The sequence below is a fragment of the Gallus gallus genome, chromosome 14 (genome assembly GCF_016699485.2).
Source record: "Gallus gallus isolate bGalGal1 chromosome 14, bGalGal1.mat.broiler.GRCg7b, whole genome shotgun sequence".
Classification (NCBI taxonomy): Eukaryota; Metazoa; Chordata; class Aves; order Galliformes; family Phasianidae; genus Gallus; species Gallus gallus.
Genome location: NC_052545.1, coordinates 10,875,001 through 10,897,766, shown reverse-complemented (window position 1 = coordinate 10,897,766; position 22,766 = coordinate 10,875,001). Strand labels below are relative to the sequence as shown.

Below are 22,766 nucleotides of genomic sequence, written 5' to 3'. Positions count from 1 at the left end.
ATATGAACTTCTGTAGGTGGAGGCGTAAATGTGCTCTTTTGTATATTGTAGATTTCAAGATTGTCTATACAAATAAACAATGAAAAATGCAATAGATTTATACAGTTTATTTTATCCTCTTGAGGACTTTACTAGTGATATATACAAAAATTAAAGTTTTGTCAGCATCTAAAATATAATAGCATCTTCAGAGACTTTAATTTACCATTACATAATTTTATAGGAGGATTAATATTTTAAACAGTAGTACTTCATTTCATTATCATACATCTTAAGATTTCAGACAAATAGCATTTATGCACATTTTTTTATTTCTAAATTAATCAAATGGGAAGAGGAAAAAGAATAAAATACAGCAATACCTTTACAACCAGTTGGAACCTTCAAACCATTTTGAATTTTGCAGTATAAGATGAATGTTGAGAAATGTGGAGAAGTTTGGGGACTGGAGATGGTAACTGTGCAAGAATTATTGTGAGCTACTCAAATGCTGAAATTCAAAAGGACCAGTTAGCATCCTGATAGGTACAAATGTGTTTAGCTTTTTAAGAGGTATAATACAACAGATTCACGTATAACACTTCAAATGTTTTGGTTTGGTGTGGCGATGTTTGATCTGTCTAGCTTTTTCTGATTATTCTTTGTAGTAGATAAGCTTGTCTATTCCCTTATTTTGCAAGGAAATAAATCACTCACTTTGCTCTTACTGAGGTGTAGTTCAATTCAGGCATCTTTTAGGCTTGTACATCTTCTTCCCTATATCTGATCTGTGGCAAACTGAATATTGATGAATATTTCATAATCATATTTATTACTGAGATCACAGTTTTGGGAATGATTGGAGTTTATAACTCGTGTTATAGCCATAAACAGCAGATTCTAGTGAAGGAGAAAATGTGAAAATTGGACAATTACAAATAAAGACAATATATAAGAAAAGAAAAAAAGTATCAAAAGATCAGATAGGAATTGATAGGAATTTCCTGAAATAAAAATGTATTGCATGTAGTACTTTCTAATGGTTGAAACATGTTTCACTCTAAAATATTATAGATGTTTTACATACTTAGATTTTTCTAACATTTTTAACCTTTGGTAAAATTAGCATGTTTTCTTAGACTTCGAAGGCTCGGTTCACTTGTGTGGGATGCCAGTGTTCGTGTAATATCCTTGTAACTATTAAAAGAACACCAGTGGTTCAAAAGTGGGTTAATAGCGCAGTGAAGAAAGATAGGGTTCTTTGGCCGGAACCTACATTTAAACTTTTATCATGTTAGAACTTGTATTTTTCATACCCTGTTTCTTTCACCTGTAATTCCCATTGGCATCACCGTAACATCAAGGGACATGTTAAGAATCCCCACAGACAAAGGAAAGACTTGAATATTGCTGTAAAATATGATGTGGCATCCATGCTGGGAATCACAAAGAAAAAAAATAAGGAAAAAGCTAGAGGTACATTAGAGCCTTGATTTCTAGATCATGGGTTCCTGAAGTGTTCCAGTTTTTAAAGATGCTGAATAGTTTTGCTAAGATTTCCCTCTTGACCATAGTAGAAGCTGCTGTATGCTTATTATTTTCTGCAAATAAATGAACACAGCAACTATACTGAGACTTACGTGTCCAGTTCAGTGTTCTTGCTTTCTTTTTGTTTTGTACATCTAGCTTACATCAGGTTTTTTTAGCAGTTTATTTATAGAGTTTTAACTTAGCAGTTTCTTATTTTAAATTAAAATTTTCCAGTGAATACATAAGATTATAAATGCATTCCTTTGATGCACTTCCATGTGTTGCCATTTTAAAAAGAGGAAAAAAGATGTTTGGTCAACATTTTTCATATAGGAATTATCTATTGGGTACTTCATACTGACTTCTTCACTCTTAGAGGATATTGAAAGAAAGTGTGACTTGAAAAATTTTAAGAGTGTTGTATTCAGCAGACTGGATAAATATGGAGTTAGGGAGTTATTAAAACATTGATTCCTAATCCAACAGACCAAAACTGTTACAGTCTGTTGGGTCAATGCTAGTGCATCTGACATGATAGACCATAACAGTTCCTTTGGACATGTCAGTGTCTAATTATGCAGATTTTAGTTTTCAGATCATTGACTCGATAGACCACAAAGAGGCATATTAGAACATGCTATAAGTATTGTCAACCTAAGTACTTTCACTGTGACTACCTTAAAAGCAAGAAGAAATTAAGAGCGTTGTGGAAGAGGCAAAGAGTGAAATGTTTTTAATGCAATAGGGACTTAATTGGATCTTATCCATGTCTATTTGGTATACAGTCTACAAAGTCTTTTATGTAAGGCAAGGACATACTAGAGGAAGACATCTAAAATAACTGTGTTGGCAGAATTTAGAAACAGAACATTTACAATCTTGAATGTTCTTATTGTAGTTTTTTCCCACCTCAGAGAATTCCAAAGCATTTACTTAGGTCTGAAATAGAAATTTTTTTCATAAAATCTGAGATTGTCAACTTTCTAAGGAACGCACGTGTGGAACTCTAGGAACAAAGCTAGGAATTCTAGGCACATCAGCAATTTGTAAGAATACTGCATGGCAAGAGTGGGAGAATATCCAAATGTATCCAAAAGACAACTTGTTATGTCAAACGCCATATTATGTTTCATATGCCTACTTTGCTCCGAAAGTAATGTCTTCTGTTTATTTCCATGGGAGCTACAGCAGATACAAAGAGTAAAATAACACTGTTTGCTAGAGCATGTTCCCAGTGAAAAAGTTTCCCAACACACTCACCAGCATTAGCTATCCATTTTCACTAGTGATGAATAAGAGCCTGCATGTCACACTCATAAAAATCTACGTGGCTTGTATTTCATGTCGCTGTTGCCACTGCTGAAATGCACCACCACTGCCTCACTGTGCTCACATCCACTGTTCAGTCTCTGTAAACATTCACAAGCATCAGTGAATGTCAGTGGGTGCCATTTTTTCCCACTGAGGAACTCAGTGATACACCATTGCTTCATGTGCACTTCCATGTTGTATGTCATTCTGTCAGACTTCCCCTCTGCTTCCCTCTGTTGCACAGCAACCAAATGCCATGTAGTATTGGCAGATAGGTTCAACCTCTACTGCCATCCCACCAACATCCACCTCTGATGTTGTGGGCCAACATAACAAAATAGGAGACATTACTTTTGGAGCAAAAAATGAGGTCTGCGTTGCAGAGTTTAACCCAAAAGCGTACTAAAACTCACTTTTCCTTCTGCTTAAATGAATTTCTAAATAATTCTGTCAAGGCTTTCGTGTTAATTGTGATTATTATAAGTAAAACTCATGTTGTAAAGTCATTTGTACAAGTCACTCAGACACCAACTTTAAAGGCAACAATTCCTCTCATTAACTATTGTTCTATAATTGCACCTCTGTATGTTAAGAGACAAGTCCAATAGCATTGTGGAAAAAACTGTGTTTGCTAGTGAACTGTATAGCAGTTATGAAATCAAATATATTTTTATAAATATAGTTATTTAAATAGTTATGAAATAGTTATATATGTAGCTATATAACTATATATATAGTTATGAAATAGCTATGAAATATAACTGAATAATAGTTATGAAATCAAAAATAAATATAAACTCAGTTTCAGTGATACATTGTTTTAAAGGTGATATGGTATACACACAGAGTAAATAAGCCCCAATTATATGTTGTTCTGATCTTGTTCAACATCTTCATCAGTTATGTGGTAGAATGCACCCTCAGCAAGTTTTCTGATAAAGCCAGGAGGAGTGACTGACTTACCAGAAGGCTGTGCTGCCATTCAGTGAAACCTGGACGGGCCAGAGATTTGGGCAGAGAGGAACCCACTGAGGTGCAGCAAGGGCAAGTGGACAGTCCTACACCTGGGGAGGAATAACCGCATGCATCAGTACAGGTTACAGGCTCACCTGCTGGAAAGGGGCTTTACAGAAGAAGTTCCTGTGTGTCCTGGTGGACAATAGGTTGACCATAAGCAGCAGCGTGCCCTTGTGACCAAGAAGGCCAATGGTATCCTGGGATTCATTAAAAAGAATGTGGCCAGCAGAGCGAGGGAAGTGATCCTGCCCCTCTACTGTGCCCTGGTGAGGCCTGGAGCACTGTGTCCAGATCTGAGTTCCTCAGTTGAAGAAAAACAGGGAAAGTGTCCAGCAGAGGGCCACAAAGATGATAAGGGCCTAGAGCATCTCCTGTATGAGGAAAGGCTGTGAGACCTGGGATTCTTCAGCCTGGAGGAGACTTATGAATACCTAAGGGGGGGCAGAAGTCAAGTGGATGGGACCAGGCTCTTCTTAACAGTGCCCAGTGACAGAGCAAGGGACAGTGGGCACAGTCTGGAACACAGAAAGTTCCATACGAGCATGAAAAAAATATTTTCTTTGGGGGTGACAGAGCACTGGATCAGGCTGCACAGAAAGGTGTTGGAGTCTTGTTCTCTGGAGATATTCAAAGCCTGCCTGGGGACTTGCCTGTGTAACCCACTGTTAGGAACCTGTTTTAGCAGGGGGTTGGACTAGGTGATCTCCAGAGATCCCTTCCAACCCCTACGATTCTCTGATTGTTGTATTCTTTCTGGTATAAATACTGATCATTCACACTAGTTTGACTTTAAAATGCTGAGAGTGAAAAAGATTTCCAAAATGTAGCAACAGACAGAATTTCCATGTATAAATGATAAAACTTAAGAAATACCTCTAATTTAGCAGTCCTTGATCATGCTAATATTAGTTTACATTACTGACACCAAGCACAAGATTAATTCTTGAAGTAAAGATTTAGTTTGAGTGTGTAGAGTACGTTAAACGTAGTGAAATTAATAATCTTAGAGAAGTTATGCCACTGAAATCAGTATGAATTCTACTGATACATGCAAAGTTCAGAATTTTTTTATTAGCTTTAGTTTCACATAAAAATGTTAAGGTCCATTTAAAAATCTGTGTCCTTGCAGATAAATATGCTTATTTAAACTCTTTATATTGTATTACTTTTAATATGTATATTTACACTATGTGTATTCTATTATAAATTTCTTCATTCATTCATGTAGAGAAGTTACATGGATAAAGAAGATAACGTGGATTAAAGCTAGGCATATTTATATAGCTCTGATTTAAAGACTAGATAAATCAGGAAATAAAGTATTGCAGATTTAAAATACAGATGGAAACATATATAGAGATTCCAGTGGTTGATGTAAGACACTGTGTAATTTTTTGGCAATAAATTAAAAATATTTTGGGCAACAGTAGGAAGTTCGAAAGTATAGAGCCAATTTTCTAGAATTGTATAATGAAGAATCATTATACAGTCTTTAAGGGTTAATGGGAAGAGAGAGGGAAAGTTTGTATGCCAACCGTTACCATGGAAGAGTTTTATTTACAGTGTATGCAGTTGTTTTCCTAATTCACCTTGCAGCATTAATACTGACCTGGCAATCAAATTAAGGGCTTAATCAAGCCACCTGAAAGGAGGCCTCTAGTGCTGTCAGAGACACTCTAGGGCACGTGAGATACCACTGCAGGCAGATGTGATACTTAATGTTCTGGAGTGGTGGCTAAATCCTGGCAGATGGATGAGCTGTCTTTGCTTGGGCAACGAAGATGAGCTTTTCCTCAGAGGTAGTATTGACAGAAGTAGCTACATTGATGCAGGGTTTTAATCCATATACTTTCAAGGCCTGACTCAAAAATTCAGAAACAAGCATTTAATGAAATGGTCAGGAATTATGAAGGTGGGAGATGCATTATCTTTCTCATTGTAAGCAGAATAGCTAAGTGAAAGTAGAGTATCTGATTTTCCTCTTTGTCTTGGTATCATTGCTAGTTCTTAGGGTGAACAAGAAATTACTTGGATAGAAAGCACTTGGTACTGAAGAAATCAGCTTGAAAGTAAAATACAGTTTCCTAATGCACAGTGAGTTAACCAAGTTACTCTTAGTGCTGTTGACGCTTGGTGATGCTGAATTAATAAATTGTGAAACATTTTCTTTTTATGGTTTTATTTATACTTCATTTAATATAACTTATGGACATGGCTATAAAGTTGTTTAGTTGTCTTCATGTTGTGATGCAAATACTATGAGTATGATAACGTACTTTGAACTTACTGCAATGGGAATATAAAGCACAATAATATTGAAATCAACCTTCTTATATTAATACCAATAGATTATTTAATGGCCTTGATACTTAAATAAAGGACATCATAATGAGGGAGTTGGGGAAGACTTCACAAAATTGTTTTAGAGGGAGATTCTGAAACTTTGTCCATATTTGAATATTAAGAACCTTTTCAATCAGAGAGCTGTTCATGGTTCATGGTAGAAGAACTGTCAACGTGACAGTCCTAACTAGAACATTGAAGTCTTAGAGCATTAAGTAAAAAATAGATATCTCTAATAATATAATGGAGAAATGTAGAGATTTACCTTATATAATGCTTCTGGTAAAAATAATTGCTGTAGTACATAGTTAGATCCATGGAGAATACAAGTGGGACTATCTGCAATGAAGTCAGTGCTTTCCGTTAGGCTGCAGCAATATTACCAGCTGAGGTTCTGATCCATGCAATCTGTATGCTGACTGGGTAATCCCATCGTGGTCAGTAATTACATACAGTTTAAATGTTCTCACTGTAACTTCGGCAGTATTGTGTTTGCTTTCATCTTAATTTCTTGTGCTCTGTAACTCCACACTGTTTACAGCAGTTGCTATATTCTTTTTGTTGGGAGGGGCTGCACTTCTGTCTTAAGCAAAATGATTCCTGTTTAGTTTGTGAAGTTAGTAAGCGAAATCCAAAAATTCTGATGTATGAAATATGCTTACTGTATGTTAGGAGATCTTGTTTTCTTTTAAATTTTAAAATTCTTAGAGTTAGTGTAATTATTCCAAGGGAAGTCCTTATTTCTTAAAATCCCACTTCACCTATATTATGGCTTCAATTTTATGGAAGCTCCAAGAGCAAGGATTACAAACTTCTAGGGCTGGGTTAAATTGTGTATGTATGTCAAAATTCTGTTCTTAATTATATTCTGTGTAGAGTATAAATAGTGTTGAAAATTCTACTGTCACTCAGTCTATTAGGAAGAAGATAGGACACGGGCAACACTCGGTAGTTTTTCCCATGTGCCCTACAAATATAAGCTCTTACACGTACAGGGGGAGAATTCAGAGATTTCTGTGCTGAAATTACATTGAATTAGTGCTTCATGCTACTTATATTCATCAGATCTTTAAAAAAGGATGTCTGAGACCCATTCTCTGAATCACTTCGTATCTTCCACTTCCAGGTCCTGAATTTTCCTACCAACTAAAATAGTCAAATCATCTACAGTTTAGGCAAGAGTTAGTTCTGTACTGTACCACACAATCTCCATTGTAACTTTCTGCTCTTTCTGAGTCTTGTTTTGCTCTAAGATACTACAGACTTTTAAAACAAGTCTACTTAAATACTGAAAATACGGTAATAATTATATGTATTTATGTATCAGTGAATTATCAGAGTTTCAATACTTAAGTATTTCAATAATTATGAAGTTTCACACTGTTTTTGCAGTGAGGAGGAACTCCCAATTTTCCATGTGTAAAGGAACATATATTTCCATTATGGTATCAAAGATACCATTTTGTTATAAACCAGAATGCCTCTGTGTTTTCTGGTGTCTATTTGTTATTCTAGTAGCTGAGCTGTTAATATTGTTTATAGTGTTGAATGAAAAGCGTTAAGGAAATTTCAGAAGAGTCTGAAGAAAAGTCATAGCTGTTCATTAAATAGACAATCTGTTAATGTTATTTTTTTTTCTTCCTGGAGGGCCATGTACAGTAAAAGCTGATTGAAATAGCAGATATCACATCTAAGAAACTAACTCTAACAAAATGTAGTTTAAATGTGATTCAGAAAATAGTCAAGACTATTGCAACATACTAACAGAAAATACTTCTGCAGAAATACTGCACAGTTGTTGACACAATTCTACTAAGTTTCATATATAAGGCCTTACATAAACTTAAGTTCAGTTTTGATATGCGTATAGCTTCCGTATTAGGTTAGTAAGAGTGTATAATTTCAGCATAGTTAAAGGTGATTTGTCAGAAGTGACATTGTAAACAATAGGCCTTCCTGAAAGTGGGCAGATGCGCCATTTTGGCAAGGGCAAGTACTGACAGAATATTTATGAAGTTCTTGGCCTCTTCTTTAACTTGCGGCATTACAAAGAGGCTGAAAAAATCAGGATATGATATGAAATTAAAAAAAAAATAAAATTGGGTAGTGCATCAGGCCTAATTTCTGTGAATGTATAACACACGTTGAAGTAATTCTAAGTCGGTAATATTTTTCACTATATAATATGTATACTGAAAAACCTTAGTCAGGCTTCACTTTAAATGTCTGCTCTTTGCTTGCTTAAATATTTTGGTTTACTGTTCTGTTAACTTAAGTCTTTTAATGCAGTGAACTGCTTTTGTTTATAACAGAGTCCTTTTAAACAGCAGAAAAATTTGAACCTGAAAATATTTTGTTATCCTTTGAAGGAACATATTTGCAAGGATTGTACTGAGGGATTTATGGGGGGCAGAGCAGAGGAAATTAGAACATCGATGAACTGTTTTGAAAAAATAGGGTAGTGCGGCTTCAATAACTATCCCAAAGTAAGAGTGAGCATCAAAATCACTTAACGTTACTTTTGTGTCCTCTCCCTCTGTTTCTGTCCAACTTCAGGAAGTACATTGAATATTTAAACATTAATTTCCAACTTTAAAAATGACTTCATTACCATACTGGTAAAAATCTGTGCTGGTTTTGAATTTACCAGTAGAAATAGGAAAGTGACATATAGGATTAGGAGAAGTAATACTATGCATTAGCATTAGCCCCTTGGAAATAGCTGCTCAGGTGGAGCACAGCCACTTTGAGTCCCAGAAGTACATTTTCCTGACTCACACTGTCTAGGTTTACAACAAAGAGCTCAGGTTCCCTAAAGCTACTGCTCCAGTGCTTAAAAAGATTGTGTTTAGCCCAGAATGTGAATATCTGGCATGTTGAATATATACAACTGTACATGCAAATCAGTGTATTTGTAATGTTAATCTTTCAATTATCTTTCTGTTTATCTCACATGTAGTAACTCCTTTAAAAAAAATATTGAAGGAAAAGTCCTCTAGATTTTAAATGTGTTCTTTTACACCTGAAATATATATATATATAAAAGAACAGTAAAAGTTCTGTCCTGTGCTTTCATTGTTAATACACAAATTACATTGATAGAAGCAATTCTGTGTCTTACTAATTGAGTAGAACTTCTTTTATGGAACTTCACTTAAATTTATTGTACATTTTTCAGTCAATAAGAAGTGTAGAAATGTTGAGCAACACTAAAACAACCTAAAATGCATCACGAATTTCCACCATACCTTACTCCTGAGGTTTTATGCCTTGTACACTCACTGCAGTTAATGCTTAAAATTGGCTTTTGAAGGATACAGTCCTGCAGCTTCAAAGCACTGAGTTATGTGAGCTGCCCTTTTCCAGGTCTACTTTTCATGTACTTGAAGTAAAATAGAATGTGATGCATCACTGGATCAGCTGAACTCAGGAGTCCTGTAAATTATGGGTTGTTTGCACTATGGAATAATACTTGTTTTGGACATCAGGTGAGATATATGAACCTCTCATTCTTAGTTATCCCTATAGGTTTTTGTAAATAACAGTACAGAATTTAACTAAATAACATATCTGCCGCTACGAAAATGTTAAAGCTATCAAACTAGTAAGCAAGTGTTTGGAATTGTTAGAATTAACAAATAGGCATTAAAAAAAAAAAAAAATCCAGCATCTAGTCTTACTGTCCATAGGTTAATATGTTATCATTCACACAGATTCTGTGTGGATTAACGTGTAACTTCTTCCTTACTTTCATGTTTAATTTATGGAGTTGTTTAATTTTTGGAGTTGTTAAATGAATTTTATAAAATGAAAACATAGCAAGGATTCCTTTGTAAATTGGAGCAATATGACAAGGAACGTTTCTGGTAGATACTTTTTTTCTGATAGGTATGGCTTTGGGTCACATTATTTAAAATAAAATTTCTACTAGTAATTAGTAGACAGTTGGTAATAGAGAGTGAGATTTTAGAGCACTTTCAGTAGCACCTATTGTTTAAAAAAGAAAAAAAGGAGAAAAAAAAGTTGGCATTCTCAAGTCTTCCCATAAGTAATGAAGCCAGCACATTATTCTTACAGATAATTCTGTACTTTGGCATGTGAAGATATAGTATCTCTGAGACAATGCTCCATAAAAACACCAGTGTTCTCGATGGAGATAAAGGAGTTTCTCAACTGGCCACTTTGTGGCTGATTTTAAGTAGAATTGATGTCTTCATTTAGATGAAAGGACAATTTTATAATTTCATAGACTTGAATGAAAAGAGTTTTTTGTAAGCCAGTAGCTGATAAGTCTAAATTGCTTCTGTTAGGCAAAAATCTGTGTTTCTTCGCATGTAATTTTCCTAGGATATGATAGTAAAAGAAGTGGTATGAGTAAATACAGTGACAAAATATGCTATCTATGAATTATGGAGTAGTTTTGTATTTAGTATGATAAATTTATTCCCCTTTATTTTTTAAAATTTATCTCTTTAGCATATGTGCAAGATAGATCTCATTAGCTTTTTAAATTACTATGGGTGGCAAAACAACAAAATTGCCTACTACATCCAAATGAGAACGAAGGAGTTAAAGGAAAAATACAGTTTGGTCACTAAACTCATCCACGCTAGGCTGCAGGTACTGCTATGTCTAAGATAAGGTAGAGGCAATACTACTAATCTACTACTTCTGATCTTAAATCCTGTCCCTGTAGTTTGGATTACATATCCCTTAGTTTTGTTTTGGTTTTACTTTGTTTTTTACTTTGTTTTTCAAAGTGTAAATTTTTAAGTAGCAAGCTTTGCATTTTTTTAAACAAGAATTCTAAATATCTTTAATATGCTGGAGGTGAATTAATAGAGATAAATTTGTTCTCTTAGGGCTTAAGTCTGTTACACCTAAGATACAGTCTCTCCTGAACTGAATAGTTTTCAGTAGAAGCTTCAGAGTAGGTAATGCTTGACGGAGTTTTCATTATCTTGCAGAACTGAGTTTTCCAGGTAGTCTTCTGTAGAAGCTGGATGTAGTTCCTTCTAGTTCTTATTTGGTACTCTTGCATTAAAGCTGTGCAAAACTCACCGTTTCACCATACCTGGCAGTGCAGGCTGGAGGAGCAATGTGGGGCAAAATAGCACCCAAATAATTACACCCAGTTTCTTTACTAGGTCTGCATAATGCAAACATCATCCAAGGAAGCTATGTATATATATATATATATATATAAAGGAATCACTTGATATTCATCCTTAAACATAATTTCCACTAACCCATGTCCTGTTTGCTTTGACTTTAGAAAGGGCAAATCAGGATTTCTGCATTTTGAAATATTAGCATATTTAGCATTTCTCTTTTTATGTTACCTGGTTTTAATAAAGAATTTTGCAAGAGAAGGTTTATATTAAATTACTCATAATCTAGTTTATTCTGCTAGGATTCTTAAAAAAAAAAAAAAACTTCTGTATGTATTTGGATGACAGTATATGAAAATATACTGTCTTTTTTTTTAAATAAGTTGCAGATTTTTTTTTCTGGTTGCAATCATGTTAGACATATATAAAGAAAAAGTTTACTTTCAATATCCTCCTTTAAGTTATTTGAAGTAAATTGCAATTTTTTTTTTCAAAAAACACTTTTTGCATATTTTCCATTAGTGCCCTTTAGTACCTATATCAATATACAGTTTGATTTTTATTAGACTTCATAAATATTTTGACATGACATATCTGTAACACTAAACATAAGCTTCCAATGCAAGAGTTTGTACATAGTCCATATCCAGATATCACCATTATTTCATTTAAAAGATCCCAGCATGTTTACCTCATGATCCGTATAAACTCTCTAGTACTGAAATATGTCAACACTTTTTCTTGCTACATTCATTGAAATTAAGCACCCTTACCCTACCCCATCTGTAAACATCAAGTCAATTGGCAGCTAGCACATTTCCCAGTCAGCAAGCAGTATTGTGAATTTTATCTTCTCTTGCAGAAATCAATTCGTCTTCGTTGCAGCAGATGAAATTTCTTGTAACACCTCTGCAGGTAACAATCATTGATACTTCTTGATGCATCCATCCAGGTCTCAATATCCTTTTTCACATGCTGCATTTAATCGTAAGAGAAAGCATAGGAAAGTCCATGATTCAAATTTTCGGAATAGATTAATTTATAGCTTGAGTCTAGATTCTGCCATATAAAAGACATTAGGTTATTTTTGCTGACTTTGGTGTTTTATTTCCAGTTTAAATATTATATGGCCTAGAAAAGTAAGGATATGTTAAACCTTCTCATAAAAGCTTACTGTACAGTGCAATCAAGGTGATGGTGACTTAAAAAAAAAAAAATCAAAAAAAGAATAAAACTACTGAAAACAGTAAAAGTATAGATCTATGCAGGACATTGTAAGTGCTATAGATTTAAGTTTTCTTTTCAACTCTTTGGGGGCAAATACTGCCCACAACAGTACTGCAGACCCTAAAGCACTCACAAAGTCTATCCTATGGATAAGATAGTGGGAGAGAGGGTCTGCGTCTTCAGAGGATCACTCTCTAGTAAGTAAAAATCTTAGCTGGTTTGCTAGTATACTATCATGTTGTAAGCCATGGGTGCAGAAGAACGAACAATGTTTTAAAAGATATTTATTAATGGTAATTTATAAGTATATATCGAGGGATTTTCTGTCAATAGAGGTTGAACAATGTTAGTCTTAATACAGGTAAGGATGATGTTATGTTGCTACATTAGAAATCAAAGGTCAATATATTTAGTTACAGTGTTGGCCACACTGTCAATAATGATATGTGAAAAAGTCATGGAGATGTGTGTATTGGAGGAAAGGATATGTAGTGTGGCACAAAATGTTGGTATCAAGATGTATTTATTTGTAGAGAGTTTTACATTAGTGGAAATAAATGAAAGGTGAAGAATTTTCTGCTTATGTCATGGTGACCTACATAGAAGTACACATGTTTATGGAGAAGACGACTATAGCTAAAGTCACTATGTTCTAAGATGGTAATATACTGCATGGTAGCCACAGCATTTTTGGTGGTAATCTGAAAAGTTCTTCTTAAAAAGAAAACAAGCAACTGATTTAACATAGATTTCTCAGAATCCTATATCATTAGCAGAATGATCCTTGATTAGGATTCTGACATTCATTATTTCACTTGTGCTTCCTACTCTGTTCTGGATAGTAGCGAACTGCAGTAGGGAGACGACTCATTTATAAATCTGTGCCTTGCAGAGTGAGTATAGATAGATTCATTTTAGCAGTTTTTTAACTTGGAGTTCTTAAAACACACATATAGTTCTAATAATTTTCTTGTTTTGAAAACTTTCCCTGTTTTGCAGAATGAACCCTTTTACGCAATACTTACACCTGTAGACATTAACTTCTCTCAGTTCATGCAGAATAAGTGTCCAGACTACACAATACTTATTCTGTATGGCATTACACTGAAATTTCAAAAATATTGCACACTTGTTCATCAGAAAATGCACTGAAATTTACACAGAAGAAAATGGACTTTTGTGTATATTTATTAAAACTTTTCAGTTTACCAGCAAATTACCACTATTAAACTGATTTGATAAATAAGGTGTTTCTGTTAGATAATGTTTTTGACACTATGATAAACATATCGGCAGTAGGTAACTTTAGGGGTCTTTTTTGTTATATGTTCTGAAGGAGTAAGCTAATGAAAGCCTCTATTTTCTGTTATTTGTATATTTAAATTTTAGTGATAGAATTTAAAGGAATTCTGTCTATATTTAAAAAAAAAAAAAAAAAAAAAACAGCTACACCATACACTGACCCCTTTTCTGTTATGGAACAAGTTACCAAAATTGCATTGGGCCTTTCAAATCTGTAAACTGACATTCAACTTACTGTCTGATGTTTTGTGTTTCAGTACGTGAAGTATACATAGATATATAATCTTTCAGAGCAGTAGCTGTCATTTGATTTTTCAGATGCACACAAAACATCTATGATACAATATTAGATGCTAGTAGTGTTCCTAAATTCAATTAGACTAATTCAACTGTTTGCCAAATTGGATTGGTATAAGATAAGATACTGATAATATGCTAACTGTCTGAAATGTTAGTACATGTGTGTTTGTATTGTTTCCTTGTGTAGAATATACATGTTTGTAGACTTAAAATAATCATATAACAAGTAAACTTTTGTTTGGAACTCTATTGTCGAATGGAAATGGGAGTCTTGGGTGATTCTACCGGTAATATTCACTCTTTTCTTCCTAATGCTTTATCATTCCTTCCAGGCAATACTTAACCCTAAGCCACATGACTTTCTTTATTTTACTTTATTTTTATTTCAAATTTATTTTTTTTTTAATTTAGAAATAAAGTAATCTTGAAATCAAACATGGTAGGGTAATGTGTCAATATATACATTTTTATTCATGTATGTATATCTATTCTTCAATGAAAATTATATAAAGAAAATATATTCAAGAATATGCAAGTGTGTGACAGAGGGATCCTTCCATGGGAAATTTAAAAATATTTTGCTCTATTATCCAGAGCATTTTGAAGCTAAAAATAATTACTCTTCAGAAGAGAAGTTCTATGCTTCTGGGATAGATCTTCTCTGGCAGGCGTGATTAAAGAGTATGCAAACAGACCTGAGCTAGATCAGAGGTAGGGAAACTATCTGAGACCTCCTTTCAGCTTGTTGATGCAATTTTAACAAGGATCTCTGAAGAATTTCCTCTAGCAGAACTCTGACAATGGTTATATTAGAGGAGAATTAATCGTGATGGGGGCAAAGGGGATCTTACCCTATCAGTCTCCTTATAAGTCAGAAAGCAACCCAGCAGAAAAACATGGTTTATTTACGTGTTGGCTAGAGAACATAGTTGATTTTGTGTCTTTAACATTTTAAATTAATTTTTCAAATCAGTAATCAATATATTTTTTCTTTTAGGTTTTATAAAGCTGAAATTTATAGCTCTTAAAGAAAAAAACATTTATAGTGCCTTTTCCAAGTTTATTCTAGGATGTACCTGCATTTTATGATTTTTATGTTAAAACAGGACAGGATAATTATTCTGTATTCATACCGTTCCTGCTTTCTTCCTCCAGTTATTAACTGTCATCTAACTTCCATCTCCAAACAAAAAATCCAGTGTGATTGCACAGCCGGTAGTATTTTTCTCCCAAGAGTATATGCATTTTATGATTTTGAAATAACAGAGAGAAAGGCAAGGGTATATATACACCTGAATTCAGAATGAAGTATGGTGGAGGTGAATATAACATCTATCCAATTGTAGCTGTATTTATTTACATAACTGGGCAGAGTCGTCCCCATGAGGCAGGAATGTGTGTATGTGTAAAAGATGTGCATTATAAAGCTTAAGAAGTTTACAGTCCTGGATTAAGTTACTGACCTCTCTTTGGAGGAGGATACAGTCTCGAAAACAGATTAAATGAGGAGAGGTTTAATTTTCATCTCTAGGAGAAATTCGTCATAAAGGCAGCAAAAAGGAGCAAACATTTGTACTATCAAAAGTCTGAAAAGAATATTGGCAATTTTTAACGTACACGATTGCTCAAATCCTTGCAATTTTAGTGTATGCTAGCATTAAAATGTAAACACGAACACTTCCGCAAATTTAATTTGAGAAACAATAGCAAATATGGTCACATTTATTTAAAAGAAAATTAATATTAGAAAAAATGCTTAGAATGCTTAAGGTGGTCTACCTCTGCCATGGTACGTAATTATATCTGGTCAAATTTTTGCCATGAATGCTTGCATACATCTCATTGACATACTTCAGTTTCTGGTAGGAGATACTGATCAGATTATGATCATTCAAAGGAATTTCCAAACAGTACATATTATATAAACTGCTTTGGAAAACCTCTTTTAGAGAGGTTTGCATTACCTTTGTAATTACTGTGTAAAGGCATAGGTTCCACTGTGAGAGATGTTTTTGTTTTGGTATCACTTCCGTGTGCTTCATTTCATTTCATGAAGCAAGTCGACTGGGAAAATAGCCATCTCCTACCAGGTTATTTTATTATTGCTCTTTCACAAATCAATAAATCAAAAATGAAGATGAAGGAGCATTTTTTGAGGTCTTTGTGCTAGTATGTAGTTAAGCCTTTACTGCTTTTCCTAACAGATACTGAGGTTTTTGCTCTTCAAAACTAGGGAGTGTTGTATTAATGCACATTACTAAACTTCTATAAATTCCAGTGTCCTTCACGTTGGCAGTTTAAATTTCTTTTTACTGCTGCTGTAAATAGATCGTACATGGAATTCTGTTTGTTACTGCTTTTACTGCTCTTGGTAGTGCTGGTAAAATGCTCAGCTATTGGATCAGTTGATAAAAATCAGTAAACACTTTGGTTATCCTCTGCTCTTTCATAAAATTTGATTAATTTCTTTTTCTCACCCAGTGAAAACACTAGCAGACCTTTTGGCATCTTTGTCATTATCTCTTTGACAGCTTACCTTCCCTGTGCTTACAGTTCTAGGTCAGTTCGCATGGCTAGTCAATTGTGACAACATGACAAGATTAAGTAAAGCTGAGGTTCTGTGATTTGTAAATGGAGGATTTGCAATGTGAAGCGTCTTTGATAACAGAAATAGTGAATAATCTTTGTTTGCCCTCAACAAGTGCCTGTAAGCACATGTGCATCCTCTGGTACTGTGTTTTGAATGAAGCAACCGGAATTTTTTCTTTGATAGGCTGAAAACAGTGCACAAGAAAGCTGGTTTGTGTGTGTGCATGTATGTATGCTTGTAGAGCAGAGCATTAAATAAACAGCGATTCAGTATGAATGTCCTGAGCTTATAATATTGCATTTTAAACATTTAACAACCAAAAAATGAATGCATACTTGCTGACCTTCACTAGCACAAAAGACTGTCTTAAAAGTTCATATAAAAAGCATGTGTGTATTTATTTATTACTAATCTAGATTAGAAGTTATTTAGGATTTACTGCCCCAGCATAGACAAATGCTGTACGAATCAGACAAATGCTTGTTTTTCTCTGAAGTTTGACAGATTAATAAATGTCAGCTGATGGCAAAGCCTCAGTTTCCCCAGTGACTTTTTATTATGAACATATAGGTAGTCTGTCTTCCTGAGAAGGAGATTATACAAACAAGGGGTGTTGATAGCACGTTACATTTTAAGCAGATGCCAAGTGAAGTCCCCACACATTTATGGAAGCTGCCTTTGACCTTTTGTAAATCCAAACAGGGAGACTGAAATCTGAGACAGAGCTTTTGCCTGAGGTCTCTCCCTGGGGTCGCTCTACAGCACTGATTCAGCACCCACACAGGAGGAACATCAGCTGTGCTGCAGTGTTACACCTGGGTATTTCTGCAAATTCACCAATACCATTTATTTAAATGTTTCCCAACGTGGCAGCTGAACTTTGGGTGCATCTAACAAATTTCAAACAAAGCTGTACGTTAGCACTCAGGAAAAAAAAAAAAAAACGTTTGAACATCAATGACTGAAATTTCTGCAAATTCCAATCAATGAGCAATAATTAATGAGCCAAATAATAATGGGAATCATAATTAACTGGATGATTTCATATGTGACATAAATAAAAGTCAAGAGGTGGAACTTGTTCCCTGCACGTAGATACTTCTGAGTAGGCTTCTTAGCTTTCTTCTGATTTCACCAGAAGGAAAAAGTAAGGACTGCTTCTAATATTATCATTAATGTATTTATGAAGATCCCTTCATGGGAAACTTGTATGGTCTTATTCATGTGGTAGGCTGTGGTAAAAATTCTTCATCTCTGTGAAAACCTGGGAATGGTAATGCTATACTAACAGGAAATCCTGTACTGCCTTGAAGATATACAGGAGCTCAGCACTGCAGCATACCTTGAGTTTTTGCTGTTTCACTGTGCTGTGTCTATCAGTACTATGTCTTCCCATGTCCTCTGCTGCACAATGTAAATCTGTGAAGTGTTAGCAGCAGTAGAAGAGGAAAGTGACACAGAAGGGAATGTTTTGTGGTCCTTTATTACAGAATGATCTTAAGTTTTGATATTGTGCATTCAAAATTTTGCACAAAGAATTTCAAAATGTTTAACCTTTACAATCAGGAAAATGACTGCAAACTGTTGCTACTTTAAAACATTTTCCTCAGTGTCCTGAAAAAACAGGTAGGACAGACTCCTTTCCTCATTTCCTTCTGAGATTTGCTCACTTAGGTGACAGAATGCCTACATTTGTTTGATACTAATATCCAAAATTAATATATTTATCTGCATGTGCCTTGGACACCATGAGGAGATACCACTCTACCATAGTAAAGAATTTCAGGTAAAAGGACAACCACTGCTGCACAGTGGTGAGGGGCTGAGGTTAAAATACTGCCCAGGGATACGCTGTGTCTCTGTGTGCATACAGAGGAGCTCCTGCAGCTGCTGTCGTCATCTGGTTTTGGTATCGCAGTGCCAATATCATAATCATGTGAGCAAGAGGATAGCAGCCTGTTTTAGTGAGTTACTGGAATCATTTATCTGGATAACACAGGTAACCCTTGCTTTCCTTGCATTCCTTCCAGTACTTCACTAAAATCTTCATATCTTTTGTCTACAATTTTATTGCAATTCTGCAGTTCTGGAGGGAAGAATTGGATTGCCCTTCCTGTACCACCTGTGAAGAGCAAGAGGCACATCCTAGAGTAGAGCTCATTTCCTAGCTGATAAGTTAAGACAGGAATATAAAACTGCTCTGCACAATATTCTGCCCTCTCATACCTAGTGAATGCTGTCTTCTTGTAAAATTTAGTAATAAGTGTCAGTGCAAGTGTTTTGGTAATTTAAGCTTATTCTTTCTGAAGACTCAATACATGTAGGTCTGAAGAAGCAGCAATTTTATGACTTGATCTTTCAATTATAAATCAAAGCTAGTAAATGAGTGATATTGTGGAGAGCTAGAAATATGAGCTTCCCAGCGGATCCATATGCTTTGCTGGTAATATGGCAAGTAACAGGGAATTAGATCACACAGTTAGGTTGTTCTGCTATTTTCAGTTTTAATTTTTACTTGACTACTGGTTGAGGTTTTAACTTGATGTTATTTAAGAACAGAACCGTCATTTTCTATAGTTCTGGTAATATCTTCTGGTCTTTTAAGAAATAGGGAAAAACAGTTGAGTTCAAAAAGATATGCACATCAAATTGTGTTTACAGATCTCGTTTTATGTTTTGCAGCACTTGAGGAAAATGTTTTAACTTGTTTCATATTCTATACTCTGAATTTTCCTTTATTAATGTCGTGATTAAACCCTACAGTAGACATGCAGTTAAGGAGTTTCCAGATGTTTCCAGAGTGTCATAGTTCCACATTCTGTCCTATATGTATGAGGAAATATAGCCACAGTACCAAAGAACCCAACATGGTCATTAAAATTAGAGAAAGGCATACTTTCCTGTTTTAGAGGTTCCAGAAATACCTAGCCCTGATGATTTAAAAAAAAAAAATTTAATTTCAGAGATCCTGCTAAAAGAAATGTCTCTGATTCTCTTTTTCTATTTGCACTGGACAACAAACTGCCCTTTTATGCAATATTTAAGCAATTTTAAAGCTTGTAATGAAAATCGTGGAAGAAATTGAGACATAGCCTGAGCAGAGAATTTCAGCATTGAGCTTTTGGTAAATAGTTTGCAGCCACAATGCTACAGATGTTGGCATTGCAAAGTTGAATTTTTTCTTAGTGTTCCATAGAAAGGTGTTGGTGTAGTTAAAGAACAGTGCCAGTAAAACAAAATACTAGCAAACATTAGGGGATATTTTTCTGCTGTGTTCTGAATACTTATTGTAGACTTACTGGAAAACAGTGGAGCGTACTTTGTTCTCATTTCTAGCGCATCAGAATTTGTTCATCAGTTGTGTTCTTGAGTCAAGAATTTACAAGTGTTCAACTTGGTATATATATATCTTGATTTAAGATTTTGTAGAATATACAGTCACACTGACTATTAATTCCTTGAAAATACTTTGCTATTTGCATGTGCTAAATTGTACTAAATTGTTTACCTGGAATGATTATTTTCAGTGTACACTGTCAGAAAGCATTTAAATGCCAGTAATTTTAATGAGAAATAAGCATTCTGGCATGTGAATAAATGAACCAACAGCTATGTGCCTGCACTAGCTTACTGATTTTCAGTGTGACAATATAGTTTAAATCCTTACTATTTTCAGCATGGAAATCAGAATCTATTCTGCTAACCTTCTGAGCTTCTAAATTTGGTGTCATGCATAGGCGTGTTTAAAAATTAGCATTTAAAAAGAAACCTACTTGCTTTAAGTTTAAGCTGACACTGTTCCTTTCCTCTGTGGAAATGAAATTTATTAATCATAATAAAACCATCATATTCTGAAGGTAGAGGTCACCCTGAGGAGAAAAAAGTCTATTCATCACAGAGGAATTTCAATGCATTTTTCCCAGATAATATCTGAGCGTGGATTCTCTCCCCTTTGGAAATATATTCTTCCAGGGTTGTGCTTACATGCATCAAGTGTATGGAGGAGTTTGCAGGAATGAGAATTTTTCAATTTAGTTTTGTATACTTCATTTTCTTTCAGAGACAATTTGGAATGGCACTTCTTTACATTTTGTTTAATGTTTACATTGCAAACATCTATTCAGGTAGAATTCCAATATACTGTTTGGAAAAAAAAAAGAAAAAAGAAAAAGAAAAGGAAGCATTAGAAGTGTTCTTATTTTAACAAGATTACAAGCATTGCTGGTTCTGAAATACCATTTTTATTTTAATACAACAGCACAAACCTACAGCATTCTCTTAATGTAAATGTAAAACATTACTTTTAAGGAACACGGTTTAAGATAGGTTACCATTTTTACATTAGGATTATTTCACCTCTTTTGTTTAAAGGAAAAAACATTGTTTACACAATAGGACAAAATATACAGAGTTGAAACTGTTATCTGTCTTTGGAAATAGCCTAAAATATTTATTTATCCATATGTTCTTCTTAGTTGTCCACATTTCTGTAGAAGATCATTGTAATACTGATAGCAGCATGTTTCATTCCACCATTGTTAAACACTTGTTCATCATTTCAGTGATGAGTTAGGTTAAAAATACACCTAATTTAATAAAACTTCAGCACTCTTTGGACTTGTTCCTTCCTACTTACAAGAGAGCCTTGAGTTTCAGCCACTTAATTCCTTGCCATGGGTGACTCAATGTGCTCTTGGTTTTGTAAGGCACTATTATATATTCTGCAGCAAGAATGGGATGTAGTATGGAGTCAAATGCAGCCCTGCAGCACCGCATGGATCAGAGCAGTGAAAAAAAGCTCACAGTAAGTCCTAGTGTAGTTAACGGCTTCCACTATAACGTGCTTCTTACAGATCTAAATTTACAGTTCTTGCTCAGTGTTGTGACAATAGCAGTTAATAAGAAAAAAAAAAGTACTTATGAAAATATACCAATTCCCATTGTTCTAAAAGTAATAGCCATGATTTTAAAGCATGTGTAATAATAGTACTTGCAATTCATCCTCCATGTTACTAGGGATATTAAGGAAATCTGTAGATCTGGAAACAAGTCTAGCTTTAAATTAATTATTTTCCCTTTCTAGATGTTTTCCTATTGTTCAAATGAGATTTGGCTTGAGGAAATTAAAAATATAATGATTTTTAAATGGATTCTCAGATTATAGTGTTTATATTCCAATTTGGAGGGAAACATTGCAAAGCTGCTAGTTCTTCCATCTGAGAAGGCTGCAGAGTTTGTGACCAGTCCCAAACCTTCTCTAAGAACTCTTTCCAACTCAAAGGATTACTAAGTGATGCTTACCCAGCAGGCTGATCAGAACTATTCTTCCTCTCCTTTCTTTCTCTCCCCCTTTCTTTCTTTCATTAGCAACTGCCTGGTTATTTTGGTGTTAATTGCCTCAGGTAATTTTCAAATATAGGTATTCATGGATACCAACTGTTTAAATGGAATTGGCATATAAAGTTAATCTTTCACTCATCAATATATTGGATGTAAAAGAGGAAATAGTGTATTTTATACAAGTCTTTAACGCGTATTTCCCTGAGGTTAAGACCCTAAGATAGAAGATGACTGCACAACATTCTGCTTCCCCTGGATATTTGTGTATATTTACGTACAGATAAAATCTATAGTAAACATAACTTTGGTGAGAGTTAGAGCCCCCATTCATGAACTTTTAGTAATTTCAAAACTTTGATAGATTAATTCCTTTTTTATGTATTACCCCTTAATAGAAAGTTGAATTCACTGAGTAAACACAATAGCACAACTGGAGACATTCAGCCACTGTGGTTTTCCTTTGCAATGAAACATCCAAATTTTGCCACAGAATGCCATAGAACTCTTTATTGGGATAAATAAACTACACTTAGCCTTTGCTCAAAATTTCCATTAAAATTAATAGGTAATTTGTCCTAGAAATTTAACACAGTATGTGGATTTAAACTTACAAAGAAACAAAATACTTTTACATTTTTTTATTAATGTAAAATGCCACAGAAACATTTCACTTCACACCTCTAAGTTTGGGATAAAGGGAAGGAGAGGAACTGCTC

At 34.5% G+C, this 22,766-nt stretch overlaps 1 protein-coding gene across 50 annotated transcripts in view; it reads left to right on the top strand.

Annotated features, from left to right (window-relative positions):
• Window positions 1-22,766, top strand: part of RBFOX1 (RNA binding fox-1 homolog 1) — a 748,795-nt gene that overhangs the window by 720,215 nt on the left and 5,814 nt on the right. For 15 of the 50 annotated variants that reach the window (XM_046900794.1, XM_040647587.2, XM_040647598.2 and 12 more), the window contains one exon: window positions 12,154-12,206. The exons of the other annotated variants lie outside the window; for them this stretch is intronic. In XM_046900794.1, the coding sequence (XP_046756750.1) occupies window positions 12,154-12,206 (53 nt within the window). The remainder of the gene's footprint in view (window positions 1-12,153; window positions 12,207-22,766) is intronic. 50 annotated transcript variants of the gene reach the window in all.